Source organism: Myotis davidii, unplaced genomic scaffold, assembly GCF_000327345.1.
Source record: "Myotis davidii unplaced genomic scaffold, ASM32734v1 scaffold1, whole genome shotgun sequence".
NCBI classification, from domain to species: Eukaryota; Metazoa; Chordata; class Mammalia; order Chiroptera; family Vespertilionidae; genus Myotis; species Myotis davidii.
Window position 1 is genome coordinate 3,155,157 of NW_006294681.1, and position 17,106 is coordinate 3,172,262.

The window sequence follows — 17,106 nt, forward strand, 5'->3', positions numbered from 1 at the left end:
CCATTAGCTTTGAGGCTGGGCTCCAGCTCTTAGGCCTCTGCTGCTGAAAGTAGGTTTCTGGCCTTTGTTTACAATGTTGCGATCCTGATGGCTGAAGCCTGGTGGACTAAAGCTGGTTTCTGGGGTTTTGTTTAGCTTCTATATTTGTTACATAGTTGCTTAGAATTGCAGCTCAGAGGCCTGGAGCGGCAGGCGGGGAATGTTGGAGTCCTCCGTCACTGAAGCAAGCAAGCCTCATGTTCAGTTTAAGCTGCCTGGCTGCTGGCCGCCATCTTGGCTGGAAGTTAATTTGCATATCTTGCTGATTAGCCAATGGGAAGGGTAGCGGTTGTACGCCAATTACCATGTTTCTCTTTTATTAGATAAGGATGTCACTCCAATAAATTCAATAAAAAGGTTTTTAAAAATTATATAGGAAGTAATAGGCAGTCAGTAAATGTAAATGATAGAATTAGGATTGAAAGCAAGGTGGCTTCAAGTGGTTGGGACTAAATCAAACTTGTAAAATTAATACACTGTCAGATCAAGATTCTACAGTGTTGGCATTCATATTTTACCTTACATGTGTATTTCAGACATGCTGCTTGTTTTTCTTAAAAACATAGTTTCTGTAGTATTTATGTTTAGACCACAGCCTGAGCATTCATGTTCACCAACATCTAATAGCTGGGGTACACCTGTTGAAAATAATGCATAACTAATCTTGCCCTGGCCAGTGTGGCTTAGTGGGTTGAAAGGTTAAGGGTTTGATTCCTAGTCAGGGCATGTATGGGAGGCAACCGATCAATGTTTCTCTCTAACGTGGATGTTTCTCTCGCACTTTCCCTCCCTCTATATTCCCCCCTCTCTAAAATAAACAAACATATTCTCAGGTGAGGATTAAAAAAAAAAGAAGAAAAACTAATCTTTCTTGGTACCACATTTCATCTCATGGCTGTAGGGGTGTGTGTGTGTTTAACAAATCATAACAGGCATAAAATAACATGAAAACAAAATAAACATACAATGTACTTTTATAGAACAACTTTTCTGAAGTCATACAATGTATTTTTGCTATACTTACCGTATCCCATATCTGAAGTTTTATTTGTTTCCCATCAATAGTTATCATTCGAGCACCGAACTCTACACCTGAATAGAGTAGAAAACGATTTGTTACATAATATAGTGGGAATCTATTTCACATTTAAGGATAAAAAAAAAGACATTTAGTTGGAGGACATGCTATGCCAGGTGATATACAGATGAATATTTACAAATACAGCTCCTATCCTTAGTAAACATATAAGCTAAGGTAGAGGTGCTAATAAGACTTAAGCTGCCCTGGCCGGTTTGGCTCAGTGAATAGAGTGTTGGCCTGCGGACTGAAGCGTCCTGGGTTCGATCCCTATCCAGGACATATGCCGGGGTTGCAGGCTCAATCCCCAGTAGGGGACGTGCAGGAGGCAGCCAATCAATGATTCTTTCTCATCACTGATGTTTCTATCTCTCTGAAATCAATAAAAATATATTTTAAAAAACACCACAATTATTAGTAACGAATATTAACATTTCTTAAAAATGACTAATGTCATATAAAAATCACTGAAAGGGATAGAAGAATTTCAACATCATAGACTTGGTTCCCAGTAATTGCTATCAACTAGAGATAACCACTGTTAAAACATATTTCCAGACACTGCTCTATGAATATATATATGCACAGAATAAGTATATAGTTTTATGTAAATGAGAACATATAAATGCTGTTCTGCATTTGCTTTTCAGTCAATATGTCATAAACTTTATTCCATGGCAAATATCTTTGCCAATAATAAATATGAAACTTTTCTGTGTACATTTTCAACTTATGATTATGATTTTAGGCAAATTGCAAGTGAAAGGGAATACAAACTTTACACTTACAAGTTTACTACTTGGTCTTTCTCCTTGCATTTATCATCATGTTTGAAAGTATTCATTTAATTATCAAAAGGTAAGGAGAAAAAAAGGAGATGATTTCAGAAGAGTAGTGTTTATTAAAATACATTTCATTTTTAAATTTGAGTTATCAGATGTTAAAGTGTGTATACATTTTGGGGGGACACACTATATTTGTGTATATATATAGTCATATATATCCTATGTTACGAGGTGAGAGGTCACACAACATAACCATCATCAGCTTACCATTAATGACATAAAAATGAGAGGAGTTGAGGGAAAAAAGTGGTACAAATGTTCTAGGAAATATATTTAAAAAGAATGTACAACAGTACAAAATACTATATATCACTGATATTTGACAAAATTGAAGCCTTTTCATGAATCTATTGTCATAAATGGGCTTTTAACCACAATAAAAAAAGAAAAAAGTGCAATGCCCTTGGAATTCATGATTTCTTTAATCCACCCTAGCCAGCTTGGCTCAGTGGACAGAGCATCGGCCCATGGACTGAAGAGTTCTGGGTTCGATTCCAGTCAAGAGCACATGCCTGGGTTGCAGACTCAATCCCCAGTAGCGGGGTGCAGGAGGCAGCCAATCAATGATTCTCTCTCATCACTGATGTTTCTCTCTCTCTCTCCCTCTCCCTTTCTCTCTGAAATCAATAAAAATATATTTTTTAAAAAAAGATTTCTTTAATCCAATGCACAATGTTAAATTTGACAAAAAACAACTACAAACTAGAAACAGGCCCTTTACTGTTATCAAGGGTGGCCAGACAAGGCAGGCAGACGCTGCTTCTCTGGGACTGACATCTGGGGTAGAGGGATGAAGATACTGAAACTGACTGGCTAAAACCACCTCTGCTGCAGGACCACTGTACAGGTGCTGTTTCCAGGGCTCAAAGATGCTTCTGACCCCTATGCTATATTGTTTCTCATTTGTTTAATCATTAAATACAATAAAAAATATTATTAATGTCTTGGGTGGGTGGGAAGAGACCAACCAAAAAACTTGTATGCATATATGCATAACCCATGTACACAGAGAATAGTGTGGGGAAGGCCTGGGGTGGGGGGCAGGAGAAGGTTAGAAGGGGTCAATGGGGGAAAAAGAGGGATATATGTAATACTTTCAACAATAGTTAAAAAAACAAGTATTAATGTCCTGCTGCATTTCAATCACTTTTACAAAATTAGCATTATTATTTATTATATTTTTAAAAAGTGATGGAGACTGAACTCTGCACAGCAACAAATCAAGTTTCACTGATTTTTTGTTGACTCATAGCTATTTAATTAGACCCTAGTTGATCGCAACTGAAAGCATCTTCCATTTCCACTACTCAAAACTTTCGAATGCTTCTCATCTCTTTTATAAAACTTACCAATAGTAAGGTCATGCACTGGTTGAAACCTCTTGTCTGTAAACTGCAGCAATAAACATGATTTACCAACACCTGAAAGTTAAAAAAACAACAACATTAAGACACCAAACTCACAGAAATTAAGAAATTTTATAAAAGCACATGGAAAAGAGGCAGCCAGGGTTTCTGGTGCTCTGTGAACAATCTACCATGATTTCTCAGTGCTCTCATTTCCTAAGAGAGTAGAGGGCTATAGAGCGTTGGCCTGCAGACCAATGGGTCCCGGGTTTGATTTCAATAAAGGGCAAGTATCTCAATTGCAGGTTCCTCCCTGGCCTGAACCCTGGTTGGGCCTTGTGCAGGAGGCAGCCAATCGATGTGTTTCTCTCGCATCGATATTTCTCTTGTGTTTCCCTCTCTCTTCCCACTCTCTCTAAAAAGCAACAGAAAAATATCCTCAGGTAAGGATTAAAAAAAAGAAAGAAAGAAAGAAATTAGAGGACTGAGAATTTAGATGGAAGATGTTAACCAATCCAAAACATCCTTTTAGACTTTCTTATTCATTCAACATTTCATATGAAAGATGAAAGTGGGCATAACTCCCAGAGGATAACTGAGATCCTCCCAGTAGCCTCTACCATAGTACTCATGTTATTAAGTGTTCACGTTTCCTTTTTTGTGTAATAGTAAAAATATCTAAAAACAATTTCCTCTTTTTGTAGTATATCTTCTTTTCTACCCTAAATATGCAAATTGTTCAACTGCAAGTTCGACCGCTTGCTATGATGTGGACTGACCACCAGGGGGCAGCATAGAACATGGCGGGCGTTGGCGACATGGTGCAGGCAGCAGGTGGAGGCAGCTGAGAGAGCAGGATCATGGCAGGATGGTGGAGCAGGTGAGCGGGTGGCGCCAGGCCACAGTGGGGTGCCAGGTGAGGTTAGGGGGCGGCAAGGCTGGGGGTGCGAGCTAGGGCCCAATCCCCACAGGCCACCCCAAGGGACCCCACCCATGCACAAATTCGTGCACCGGGCCTCTAGTAAATAAGTAAGCTAGCATGTTTGGATCAACTTTTCTGGAAAAAGCTCTTGTATCTTCTGACTAATTCATTTCAGGATGAACTCTAATCTGAATTGCATTCCTTCACTCTACCTCCAAATTTCACTGCATTACGGTTATAAATAACTCCTACATTCCTAAATTGAAGGCCTATTTTCTATATTCGTCCTACTTGCCTTCTAATCAGAATTATATATTGAACATCAATACCACCATCTTCCTATTCATTTCCAGGTACTTATCCTCACACTAGACCAAGTCTGCTTACTTGATAGCATCCTGCACTTCTACAAAACACTAAAGGCAGTCATCATTCATTCATTTCCATTCATTCATTCATTCATTCATTCACTCAAAAAGTCTTTGTTGAATGCTAACTATGCACTGCACCAGGGACTTGAAAATACAATTGTGTGGAGAACTGTTATGCTTCCATCCTTACAGTCTAATACAGGTAGAGAAATTAAACACGATGAATGCCCAAATAATTTGTATGAGTTGTAATTTGAAATAATTATAATAATCACCATTTGAAAGAAGAGAATAAAGTGTTATTAGAGTAACAGAAGAGACTTAATTTAGACTGAAGGGACAGAGGTCTTTCTGAGGAAGTGACACTTAAACTAAGTTGTTCAATGTCTTCTAGATTATAAACTCATGAGAGAAGGACAATGAACATCTTGTCACTTGCTGTCTTATGAGAGATAAGTCACTTAATTATGCTGAATGATTGGCTCTCCCACAACAGAATGTGACCACCAACAGAACACAAGCTCCATTAAGATAGAGGCCACATTCAAGAATGTATCTCCAGCACATATGGATACAAAGCAAGTGTTATAAAGTCTCTTTCTTTCCTTCCTATCTTACTACAAAAATTGTCTTAGCTATCCATTAAAAAAGGAGAGAAAAACATTTGAGATCTTGCTTCCTGGACATTGCCATCAGTTTGGCCTAAATAAACTCTTATACAAAATTTTAAAAAAGAGTAAATTTGCACATATAGCTAATTCTGAATTTTTCCCACTACCTCAGGAAGATAGCTGCCTGAGAGAGATTACCAATTTGATTTGTACTAAATGTGCTGAGAATTGAGCCAGAAATGATGATAGTTATTCCTTTCTAACTCTACCATTTAGATCTGATGGTTCTATCACTTAGAGTTTTTAACATTTTTAATGAGTTCTCTTTTTATTATTTGCTGAGCACCTATAGACACAGCAGTGAGTGGAGAAGCCTTAACTTGAGTAGTTCATTACTTAACCTGTATTCTTTAGGAAACCTCTTTGTTTTTACCTAATGCCCCTTTTCTGCCATGATCCCAACCAGGATACCACATTACATTTGAATGTCATGTGTCCTTAGGTTCCTCTTGGCTGTGATAGTTTCTCACTTTCTTTGTTTCTGATGACCTTAACAGTTTTAAGGAGTATTGGTCAGGTATATTGTAGAATGTCCCTTAATTGGGTTTTGTCTGATTTTTCTCTCCAATGATTAACTGTAATTATGGGTGTTTGGGGGGAAGATCACAGTGTACAATTTTTATCACATCAAAATAATATACTATCAACTGACTAATTACTACTGATGTTAACCTTGATCACCTGGCTGAGGTAGCTTGCCAAGTTTCTCTACCACAAAATAACTTTTTTTCCTTCCCTTTCTATATATCACATATATACTCTTTGAAGGAAGTCACTGTGTAGCCCAATCCTTTGGGTAGAGGACCTTACCTAAGTTTTAACCTCTCCTTTTCCCTTGAACTGTTTGTTTCTTTTTGTGATGTCATCTTTCAGCCCCATCCACAACACCCAATCTTCTGCCCTTCCAGTGTTTTATTTTTGTTTAAAATAGGTTTTTATTGATTTTAGAGAGAGGAAGAGAGAGGGAGAAAGAGAAACATCAGCTACCTCCTGCATGCCACCTACTGGGGATTGAGCCCACAACCCAGGCATGTGCCCTGGCCAGGAATCTAACTGTGACCTCTTGTTTATAGGTAGATGTTCAACCACTGAGCCACACCAGCTGGCGCCACTTTTTAAATCCCTCATAGTAATACCTAGTCCTGTGCTTTACATTTGGTCAACTTTTACTATTGTAGCTTTCTGCATTTCAAAGTACAACACCAATTTAAGAGATAACAAATATACTGGATTAAATTTGAATCCTGTGTATGATACTGGTAGAAAAAGTTGTTTGGATCTCTAGGCCTTGTCTGCTTATTTATGTAACTAGAGGCCCGGTGCACAAAATTCATGCACTGGGGGTGGGGGTTGTCCCCTCAGCCTGGCCTGCACCCTCTCACAATCCGGGACCCCTTGCTCCTTATCGCCCGCCTTTTTGCTGCTCCTTAGTGCTGCTGTGGACAAGAGAGGCTCCTCCCACCGCCCACTGCGCTCACCAGCCATGAGCCCGGCTTCTGGCTGACCAGGCTCCCTCCGTGGGAGTACACTGACCACCAGGGGGCAGCTCCGGTGCGCATCATAGCAACCAGTCATTCTGGTCATTCTGCCGTAATGGTCGTTTAGGCTTTTATTATATAGATGGTTATCATACTACCACCTACCTTATTCATAAGGGTATTGTAAGGAATACAAGAGCTAGCATGTGGAGAATAAGAGAGATACTATATCTGCTTCTTTTTTGTTCCCCAATGCCTAAAGGCAGGCTAACACTTTATCCCATGCCAAGGCCAGAATATTCTAAACATTATTAAGCACGTATCATATTATACTTTGTCAGTTCATACATCCATCTTCCTTCTTTAAAAGCAGTAACATTCACCTTTTTGCATAGCAGTCTCCCTTATCTGGGGGGTATACTAAGACCCTCAGTGAATGCCTGAAACTGCAGATAGTACTAAACCCCATTTATACTATGATTTTTCCTATATGTACATACCTATGATAAAGTTTAATTTATAAATTAGGCAGAGTAAGAAATTAGCAATAAATAATAAATAGAAACACTGTAATAACATACTGGAATAAAGGTTATCTGAACGTGATCACTCATTTTAGACCAGGGGTGGCAAACTTTTTGACTCGAGAGCCACAATGGGTTCTTAAACTGGACCGGAGGGCCGGAACAAAAGCATGGATGGAGTGTTTGTGTGAACTAATATAAATTCAAAGTAAACATCATTACCTAAAAGGGCGCGGTCTTTTTTTTTTTTTTTTTTTAGTTTTATTCATTTCAAACAGCCGGATCCGGCCCGCGGGCCGTAGTTTGCCAACGGCTGTTTTAGACGATCCCTTGCTGAAATCTTCCTAAAGGCACAATGCTTTCTGGTGTAACACACTGCTGTCAATAGGAACGCATTTTCTGTTCATATCTTCCGTCCACAAACTTAATGCCTTTTCTACATTAACTAAGCACTTATGAACTGCACCTATAACTTAACACAGTTTGAGGCAGAGCAAAACTAGCATGACTTTCACATTTCACAACTTCACAGATAGATTTGTTCTTACCACAGATCTTAGCAACCTCAGAATATGATTTTTTTTCCCCGTATTAAGTCCAGAATGCTCACATTTCACTTAAAGAAAACACTTTTGCCGGAGCCGGTTTGGCTCGGTGGATAGAGCGTTGGCCTGCGAACTGAGGGGTCCCGGGTTCGATTCCGGTCAAGGGCATGTGCCTCGGTTGCGGGCACATCCCCGGTGGGGGGTGCGCAGGAGGCGGCTGATCGATGTTTCTCTCTCATCGATGTTTCTGACTCTTTATCTCTCTCCCTTCCTCTCTGTAGGAAATCAATAGAATATATTTTAAAAAAAAGAAGAAATAAAAGAAAACACTTTATGGCTTCTTTGTGGCATATCCAAATTGTCAGCATCACTACTCTTGCGCTTTGGGGCCATTAGTAAGTAAAATAAGGTGACCTGAACACAAGCACTGCAATGCCACCACAGCTGATCTGATAGTCCAGATGGCTACTGAGGGACAAATTGGCGGCAAGTGTCTACAATGTGGAGACACTGGACAAAGGGATGATTCATGTCTGGGCAGGATACAGTGGGACAGCATGAGATATCATCACACTACTCAGATCTGCATACAATTTAAAATTTATGAATTGTTTACTGAATTCTCTCCGGAATTTTCCATGTAGTATTTTTGGCCTCTCAGTGAAATTCGCTGCCATCCAGTGGGCCTCAACCATGCCCCTCCAAGGAGGTCTGGATGCCAGATTTGTTCCTTCCTTCCATGCTCTGCCTCAGTCTTACGGGCAGTAGCTATGCCCTCTATCTGCTGTCAGTGTATTCTTTAGTGTTCTCTTTACTTCTTAATCAATTTTTCATTACTCTAATTCCACATTATAGTTAATGATTCTTTACATTAGACTTTCCCTGTTCAAACTCCTGAGTGGTTTCTGTCTCCTAGCTGGACACTGCCTGATACAACTAGTATGATTAATACATCCTTTATTAAGATAAGTCAAATTTATTTTGGTGAAGTTGAAGGTTTCTGAATATAAGCTGAGCTTAAATTTTCTTAGCAAAGACCTCACTTGCCTTTTTTTAGTGCAATATTTTCACAAATACAAAGCTAGATGCAATTTAAATTTTTAAAAATTAGAAAATAAAATGGAGCACATGTCAATTTTCATAGGGATTGACAGACTATTAAAGCTAATAGCAAGACAGGTAGCAGAATGTGGTAAAAATAGCATCCTTTTCCTTTCTTTCCCAACTCCTGAGATCTTCTCTTATTAGTTTATTGTAATGGTGGAGAATGGCTAGAATGTTTAAGAATCAGAGTAGAGAAAAGCGAAGTATAACTACCTACCTTTCAGAATCTTAGAATGTCACAGTTTGTTGAAATCAGAGGTCCTTTGCGCAGTGACTTTTTAAAATGTTTTTATAATTTTTCGAGAGAGAAGAAGGGAGAGTGATAGTGAGATAGAAACATCGATGAGAAAGAAACATCATCTATCACAGGGGTCCTCAAACCACGGCCCGCGGGCCACATGCAAATACGAATATTGTATTTGTTCCCATTTTGTTTTTTTACTTCAAAATAAGATTATGTGCAGTGTGCATAGGAATTTGTTCATAGTTTTTTTTTAAACTATAGTCCGGCCCTCCAACGGTCTGAGGGACAGTGAACTGGCCCCCTGTTTAAAAAGTTTGAGGACCCCTGATCTATCAGCTGTCTCCTACACGATCCTCCCTGGGGATTGAGCCCACAAACCTGGCATGTGTCCTGACTGGAAATCAAACCAGTGATCTCTTTGTTCCTGAGTAGATGCTCAACCTAAACCATACCAGTCTGGCTGTGCAGTGATTTTTAAACAGTAGGCTATAACCAGTTAGGTCACAACGAGCATTAAAAAATGACTAGAACAAAATCCTATATATCCTATATAATAAAGAGCTAATATGCAAATGGTCATCACACCCTCATGCCCTAACGTTGTAATGGCTCAGACACTCAACACTGGGGACAGAAGAATGGGGACCAGCCAGGCACAAATGAGCTTGCGAGAGGAATGGGGACCAGCCAGACACAAATGAGCTTGCAAGAGAAGAATGGGGACCAACCAAGCTGCAGCCCGGGAACGGGCCAAGCCACATGCTCCATGGTTCCAGGCACCAGTGGCTGCATCTGCACCTGCAGCCAGGGAGAGGGACAAGCTGCCCACCCCGCAGTCCCAGGCGCCAATGGCTGCACCTGTGCCTGTGGCCTGGGTGCCAGTGGCTGGGGCTGCAGCCCAGGAGAGGACCAGCCACCCGCCCCGTGGTCCTTGGAGCCAGCGCCTGCGGCTGCAGCCCGAGCAAAGCTGGCCCGGGTCCTGTGTGCCTGTGGCTGGCTAGAGGGAGGGAAACGTGGGTCCTGGGTGCCTACAACCGGCCAGAGGAGGTAATCCTGGGTCCCGGGTGTGGAGCAAGGCAGAGGTGGTTAGGAGCGATCAGGCTAGCAGGGGAGCAGTTAGGGGTGGTCAGGCAGGCAGACAGGCGAGCAGTTAGGAGCCAGCGGTCCCAGATTGCGAGAGGCTGTCAGACATCCCTTGAGGGGTCCTGGATTGGAGACAGTGCAGGCAGGGCTGAGGGGACTTCCCCCCCACCCCATGCATGAATTTCGTGCACCGGGCCTCTGGTAATAAATATTAGACTGTATATACTAGTACTATACGAGATTAGGATAGTACTGTTTTGGAAACTTTTGTTTTAGAACATATACGAACACTGGGTTGCAACATAATATGTATCTATCATTGGGGCTTATAAAAAACAAACTTGGGCCCTGGTCGGTTTTGCTAAGTGGTTAGAGGTTTGCCCGCAGACTGAAGGGTCTTGGGTTCCATTCTGGTCAAGGGTATATACCTGTGTTGCAGGCTCATTCCTCGCCTGGTCTAGGTGCATGCAGGAGGCAAACGATCGATGTATCTCTCTTACTTAGATGTTTTTCTCGTTCCCTTCCTTTCACTCTCTTAAAAAAAAATCAATGGAAAAAATATCTTTGGGCGAGGATTAACAAAAACAAACTTGGAAATTACTTTCTAGTATCTAATCTAGCCACACATCTAATGAAAGAACTCATCTACAATAATTTTGCTAGTATTCATGGCAAAATAAATTAGCTAAAGAATCTAGAATACTTGTATTATCTTCTAACTAACATTTATAAGGACAGGAATCAAGGGAGAAATCTGACTGAATCATCTGTTGGCAATTTAACATAAAAAATACAACTTGGGTGACATGAGTCATCCACTAGGTGACAATTCTATTACATAAACCTCTTTGTAAAACGATTTTTCCATTAGGTAAAATTAGGATGACCTTATATTATCCTGGTTTACTAGGGACAGGCTCAGTTATTCCTCTTGTTCTGATAAAGTATGGATCAGCTTGGAAGATATAAATTATATGGTGTCCCTAAAACACCTACCCAGGAGTATCAGCATTATCTGGAAACTTGTTAGAATGCAATTAGCACCATCCCAGACTTACTAAATCACAAACTGTGGTTTACCAAGCTCTCCAGGTGATTCTGATGTACAGTCAAGTTTGAGGACCACTACCCTAGACACATCCAACTAAAATGCTAATAGTTTCTTCACAGTGAAAAAACAATAATAAATGATAAATAAAATGCTAGTAGTTTCAGTGTCCAATCCTTTTCAGTTTAGTTTTCCAACTACAACCAATCTGAAGCTACTACATGCTAAGTGTAACAGATAAATAACTGAAAATGCTGGAGATATATTTCACCATAATACAGATTAAGTTTAAAACATGATTTTCGTTTCGACTTATATCTTTGGCAATTACCCAGTTTAAAATAGCTGGACTACATGCTATCTGCCAAATATTCAAAGAACCACTTCAATGTGAACATTTCTTTTTATTGTATCTATGAAGCCCTATAAACCAAGTTTATACTAATGTACTTGTGTTATTTACTAGTAAAATATCTGCATGGCCTTTTGACAATAAGAAGGTGAAAATACGCTCCCTCTTCTACCACAATCTTATCTCACCATTAACAGTAAGTCAATGAAATCAGTAACGTTGGAATAACAACCTTATTTTAAAGATGAAGAAACTCAGGCAAGTGTTATGTCTAAAGTTAATAAAATAAGAGGCAGAATTGAAAATCAAAATTGGGTGTTTTGATTCTAAATCATATATTCCATAACACCACCCAACCTCCTAAATTTGTTCTTCTTAGATACATATTACTATTTGCATCCAATATCTCTCTTAACTAAAAAGAATGTTATCACATTTTCCAGGTATTAGTAGCAATATTAAGAAGGAGGAGACAATATTCAGAAGCTAAATGACCCGAACAGGGCAGAAATTTAATGAAGTTTTAAAAAATGAATACTATTTCTTTGATACTGACTTTATCCCAATGATCCAGTTAATAACAGGTATATTAAATGTACACTAATCTGAGAATTTCCAAGTTTTCTTCAAAAGCAAAGATGCCAATTAAGAAGTGCACATCTCAGAAATATATCTGAATGAAGTAGCTTGAAGAGAATATTTTTTTCAGAATACTACGGAAAGAAGGAGCTTAAATGTACATTATAATAATTGTGAAAAAAATTTACTGTACATGATGTCTAAGTAGTATGTTATGATAGAAATGGGATCAAAGTTAAGGCTGTAAGCAAAAAGAACTATTTTATGAAGGTGCCAGATTAAACTAATAAGAGCCCAAGAAGTAACCAGTACATGTTAACAGTAACTAAGTCAAACTGTTAAACTCCCAAACATACTAGTAGACGAAGCATCAGTCAACACAATATTGAGAGTAGCCTGCTGAATTTAAGTACATGAAATATATAGCAAGCTCAAAATTAAATATTTATGTTTAATGGAAAGTGATTTGGCAGTGATTTTGATAAATCAAAATGTAAAATGTATATCCTATTTGAGTAACAAATTTTGTTACACAAATGCACAAGAATGCATACCACAGAACTGTGTATAATATTTATCAAAAAGTGTCCTGGACATTTGTGGGTTTTGGCAACCTAGCATCACAGAACCCTTCTTTGAACTCCCCGGCAGCTAGGGCATAGACATGTGACATAAGATGAGCCAATCAGATGCTAATTGTCCATAATCTAGATTCTTGAAGAAGTGCTCCAGTATCAGAGACTCCATGGTAGCGACAGTGGAGGTGAGAGATATTGGCATGTGCCCAGCATCTTCTTCAGACTGATAGCAGAAATTTGGCTGTGCCTTGTGCCTTCCTTGGTTTTGCCATTTTCAAGCTTGATAATACTGCCTTCCTATCAATTCTATGGACTTCTAATCATCCCAATAAAACCTTATGCTTAATTTAGCTATAGTAGATTTCTACTATTTGGAACCACAGACCAAGACTAACAGAATCAGAACTGATTAAACTGTGGTTCAGCTATGCAGGTGCTTAAAAACAATGAGAGAGGTTTTATATGTGATATTTTAATACACCCAAGATTCATCCTTAAGTGAAAAAACAAATGCATAGGACAAACAGTACTAATTGTATAATCCCTACTGGTGGGATTGGAACACACACGCACAAAGACAGATGTATAGAAAATTTCTGGAAGGATACACAACCCATTGTTTAGCATATTTATGTAAAGTGGTAGAGAATTTAATCTTCATTTTTTATCATGAGCACTTACCACTTTCACCATTTTATTTCCATATATATGTATATGTATGTGTGTGTGTGTATATATATATATATATATAATGATCTATTTAACGATCAAACACTATGTAAGCAATACTTTTAGGGCCTCATCCAACAACCTCCATAGTACGTGGTATTTAAATAACTAGCAAAACTTATAGTGTGACCAAAAATAGTTACACTAAATGTTGGTGTGGTAAGAAAATTACAAGGAAGCCTGCAAGTAAAATAATGAGTTGTGAAATAAAAGGCTTTGGTTTCCTTTTTAAAACCCTAAAAACCACTAAAGGATCAGACTTACTCATGACTAAGGCTGAAAATTCACATATTCACACTCAAATCCAACATTTTTCTATTTCTTGGGTCAATTCTCCAAGAAGGAAAATGTTAAGCCAGAAAGGATTGGGGTAGCCGGGAGGTCAAGAAAGAAGGGTTAAATAGTGGAAGGGGCTCATTAATTAATGTCAGAAAAATGAGTTAAGGGTAGAAAATTATCCTGTTTAGAGATGGGAAATAAGGCTATTTCTTTGAAGTTATCCAGAGGCTAAACATGGGATTCTCTATGCCATATAATGCTCTTTAAGAACACATATGAAAGTCAGATCACAGCACTCTACAGTAGGTGCTCAATAAATGCTTGCCGAAAATATGAATCTGTTCTGAGCCATTCACTCCAGTTACAATTAATCCTTTTCAGGCTTCCTTACTACTTGTACATATCTCTGTTACATTGCCTTGTAATTACTGCAGCAAACTGGTTTTCCCTTTAGGGTACTAAAGTCTTATTCATTTTTCTAACTCCACCACAGGGACTGCCCAAACAGTACCTTAAACTTCTTTTTTTTTAAATATATTTTATTGATTATTTACAGAGAGGAAGGGAGAGGTAGAGTTAGAAACATCGATGGGAGAGAGAAACATCAATCAGCTGCCTCTTGCACACCCCCGCACTGAGGATGTGCCCTTGGCTGGAATCCAACTAGGGACCTGAGCCAAACCAGTCAGGGCACCTTAAACTTAAAAAAAAAAAAAAAAAAAAATCTGCCTTGGCCGGTATGGTTCAATTGGTTGGAGTGTCGTCCAAGCACTGAAGAGTCTTGGGTTTGATCTCCAGTCAGGGCACATACCCAGGTTTTGGGTTCCATCCCCAGTTAATCCCCAGGCCAGGTGCATACAGGAGGCCAATCAATTGATGTTTCTCACATTACTCTCTACCCTCCCCACTTCCTCTCTCTCTTTCTCAAAAAACAAAACAACAATAAAAACTCAATCCAATCATCTACTCTTTGCAAACATTCCATCACCCAAGCCCCAAAACAAATCAATCAAACCCCTGCTAGAACAGCTCCAGTAACAAACCAACTCACCATTTAACAAGCTCTTTCCATTTCATAGGGGGTCCAAATCTATCTCTTTTCTACTCATGGTCCTAGTTCTGTCAGTGAAAACCCACAAAAGGCTGTTTAAGCCCTCTTTTATATGACAGTCACCTAAGTATTTATAAGTCATTATTAACTATTATATTCTTTAAGTCTTCTTTAGGTTAAAATGTTTCCATTATTTCACCTGTTACTAAAATGTCATGGTTGCTAGAGCTTTCATACACCACCCTGACCAGTCTCCTGAGCATAGACTCCAATGTGTAACAAGTTTCCATAACTGCTTGGCTGGCATGGCTCAGTGGACTGAGCCTCGTCCTGGGCATATGCCCTGGTTGTGGCATCTAAACCCAGTAGGGGGCGTGCAGGAAGCAGCTGATCAATGTTCTATTTTTTTTTAATATATTTTTATTTATTTCAGAGAGGAAGGGAGAGGGAGAGAGAGATAGAAACATCAATGATAAGTGAGAATCATTGATCAGTTGCCTCCTGCACGGCCCCACTGGGGATCAAGTACGCAACCTGGGCATGTGGCCTTGACCAGAATCGAACCCGGGACCCTTCAGTTGCAGACCAACGCTCTATCCACTGAACCAAACTGGCCAGGGCAATGTTCCTATTTCTATCTTCTCTCCCTCTCTAAAAAAATAAATGAAAACGTATTAAAAAACTTTTTTTGAAGTGTTTCCATAACTGACTTATAGTTGAGTCCTGACAAGAATAGAACTATTACCTGCCTTGTCTGAATGATTTACTTTTAACAACCCAGTAGCACAATTATTTCTTTGTTAGCTTTATCACTCATCTGACTCAAATTGAACCATGTCATGTCAAACTAAGTTTTTAGAAAATGTGCTATTTAATCAGCTGACCTCTATCTTGTATTTGTATGGTTGTTTTTAAAAGTAAATATAGAGTTCAGTTGGTTGGAGCACTGTCCCATATACCTAAAGGTTGTGGGTTTGATTGCCCGTTGGGGCACATACAAAAGGCAACCAATTAATGTTCTCTCTCACATAAATGAGTCTGCCTGTCTGTCTCTCCCTTGCCCTCTCCCTAAAATCAATAAGCATATCCTTTGCAGCTTAGAAGGCACCTGCATACATTGCTTACTTCAAACTCACAAAAATTCTGAGTTAAGATAAGCCAGGCATTTCTACTGCTTTTTTTCTAGATGAGAAAATGGAAGTTGAAGTGATTTGAACTTTACCAAAGTAACAAGTAAGCAGAGCAGCCACCACACTAATCAAGATATTCTAATTACAAATAGAAGGCTGTTGGAAAATTTTCAAGTGTGCTAAGCTGCAATAACCAAAAAGAACCTAACTGATGAATAACCCTATAGGGAGCACTATACTAGTCCTTTGCAGCCGTATTAAATTTGGACATGGGTGTCGTACTGGACGGAATTAATTTCCATTGAAAGAGCAGTGATACATAACATGCAAGATTATGAAGGATAAACAAGATTTATTAATTCTTTTTTGGAATTACGTCACTACTAGTAGAAATTCTGCGAAGTATCTCCGAAGCTTGTCGGTTTCTTCACTCTCAAAAGGCGACTGACTCGCCGCGGTGTTTTGCATGGCGAGTGTGGAACGACCGCGTTTGTTCATATTGAGTTTCGATATCTCCGATTTGTCAGGGCAATGTTTTGGTTCGTGACAAGGTCACTTAGACACTTAACAGCTTTCAGAGAAATTATGAACTGATACATGAATGAATAGAGTTAAGATTCGTACGGTTCCTTGCTGTGGTGGCTGAGAGCAGACATACTACCGGAACGGTAAAAAAGCTTTGGTGGCTGAGAGTAGACAAACGACCGCAAAGGGCTAGTACTATACACATTTTATAAATAGAAAACTTAGGGATTTAAATTAATTGATAATTTTCAAAAAAACAAGAGTTAGGAGAAGATATCTTTTTTCCATTAGTCTTTCTACATTGTCCTACAAAGAACAGGTGACATTATATATACTTGGGAAACATGACCACTATATTGCTGTGTGCCTGCCTTACCCAAAAGCCATGGCAAATGGACGTACCTGTAATCCATGCCTTGATCCCTCCCCATGTGATTGAACCAAGGCTATACCTGACAGAAATTCAAATTTATCTATAATTAAATTCCCCTGGTAAAAGACAGCCTGTTATATTGAATTTTTAAAAAATACAGTAATGGGCTATATAAAAAGTGCAGGCCTTAAAAAGGGGCGGGGGGGGGGGGG

The 17,106-nt window shown here is 39.2% G+C and overlaps 1 protein-coding gene across 1 annotated transcript in view; it reads right to left on the bottom strand.

Annotated features, from left to right (window-relative positions):
• The window catches only part of RAB2A (RAB2A, member RAS oncogene family), a 41,914-nt gene extending 38,504 nt beyond the window's left edge, over positions 1-3,410 (bottom strand). The window contains exons 1-2 of the mRNA XM_006769049.2: positions 3,312-3,410; positions 1,064-1,131 (exon numbers count right to left, since the gene is read on the bottom strand). Of these exons, the coding sequence (XP_006769112.1) occupies positions 1,064-1,111 (48 nt within the window). The 5' untranslated portion in view covers positions 1,112-1,131; positions 3,312-3,410. The remainder of the gene's footprint in view (positions 1-1,063; positions 1,132-3,311) is intronic.
• Positions 3,411-17,106: the final 13,696 nt, after the last annotated feature.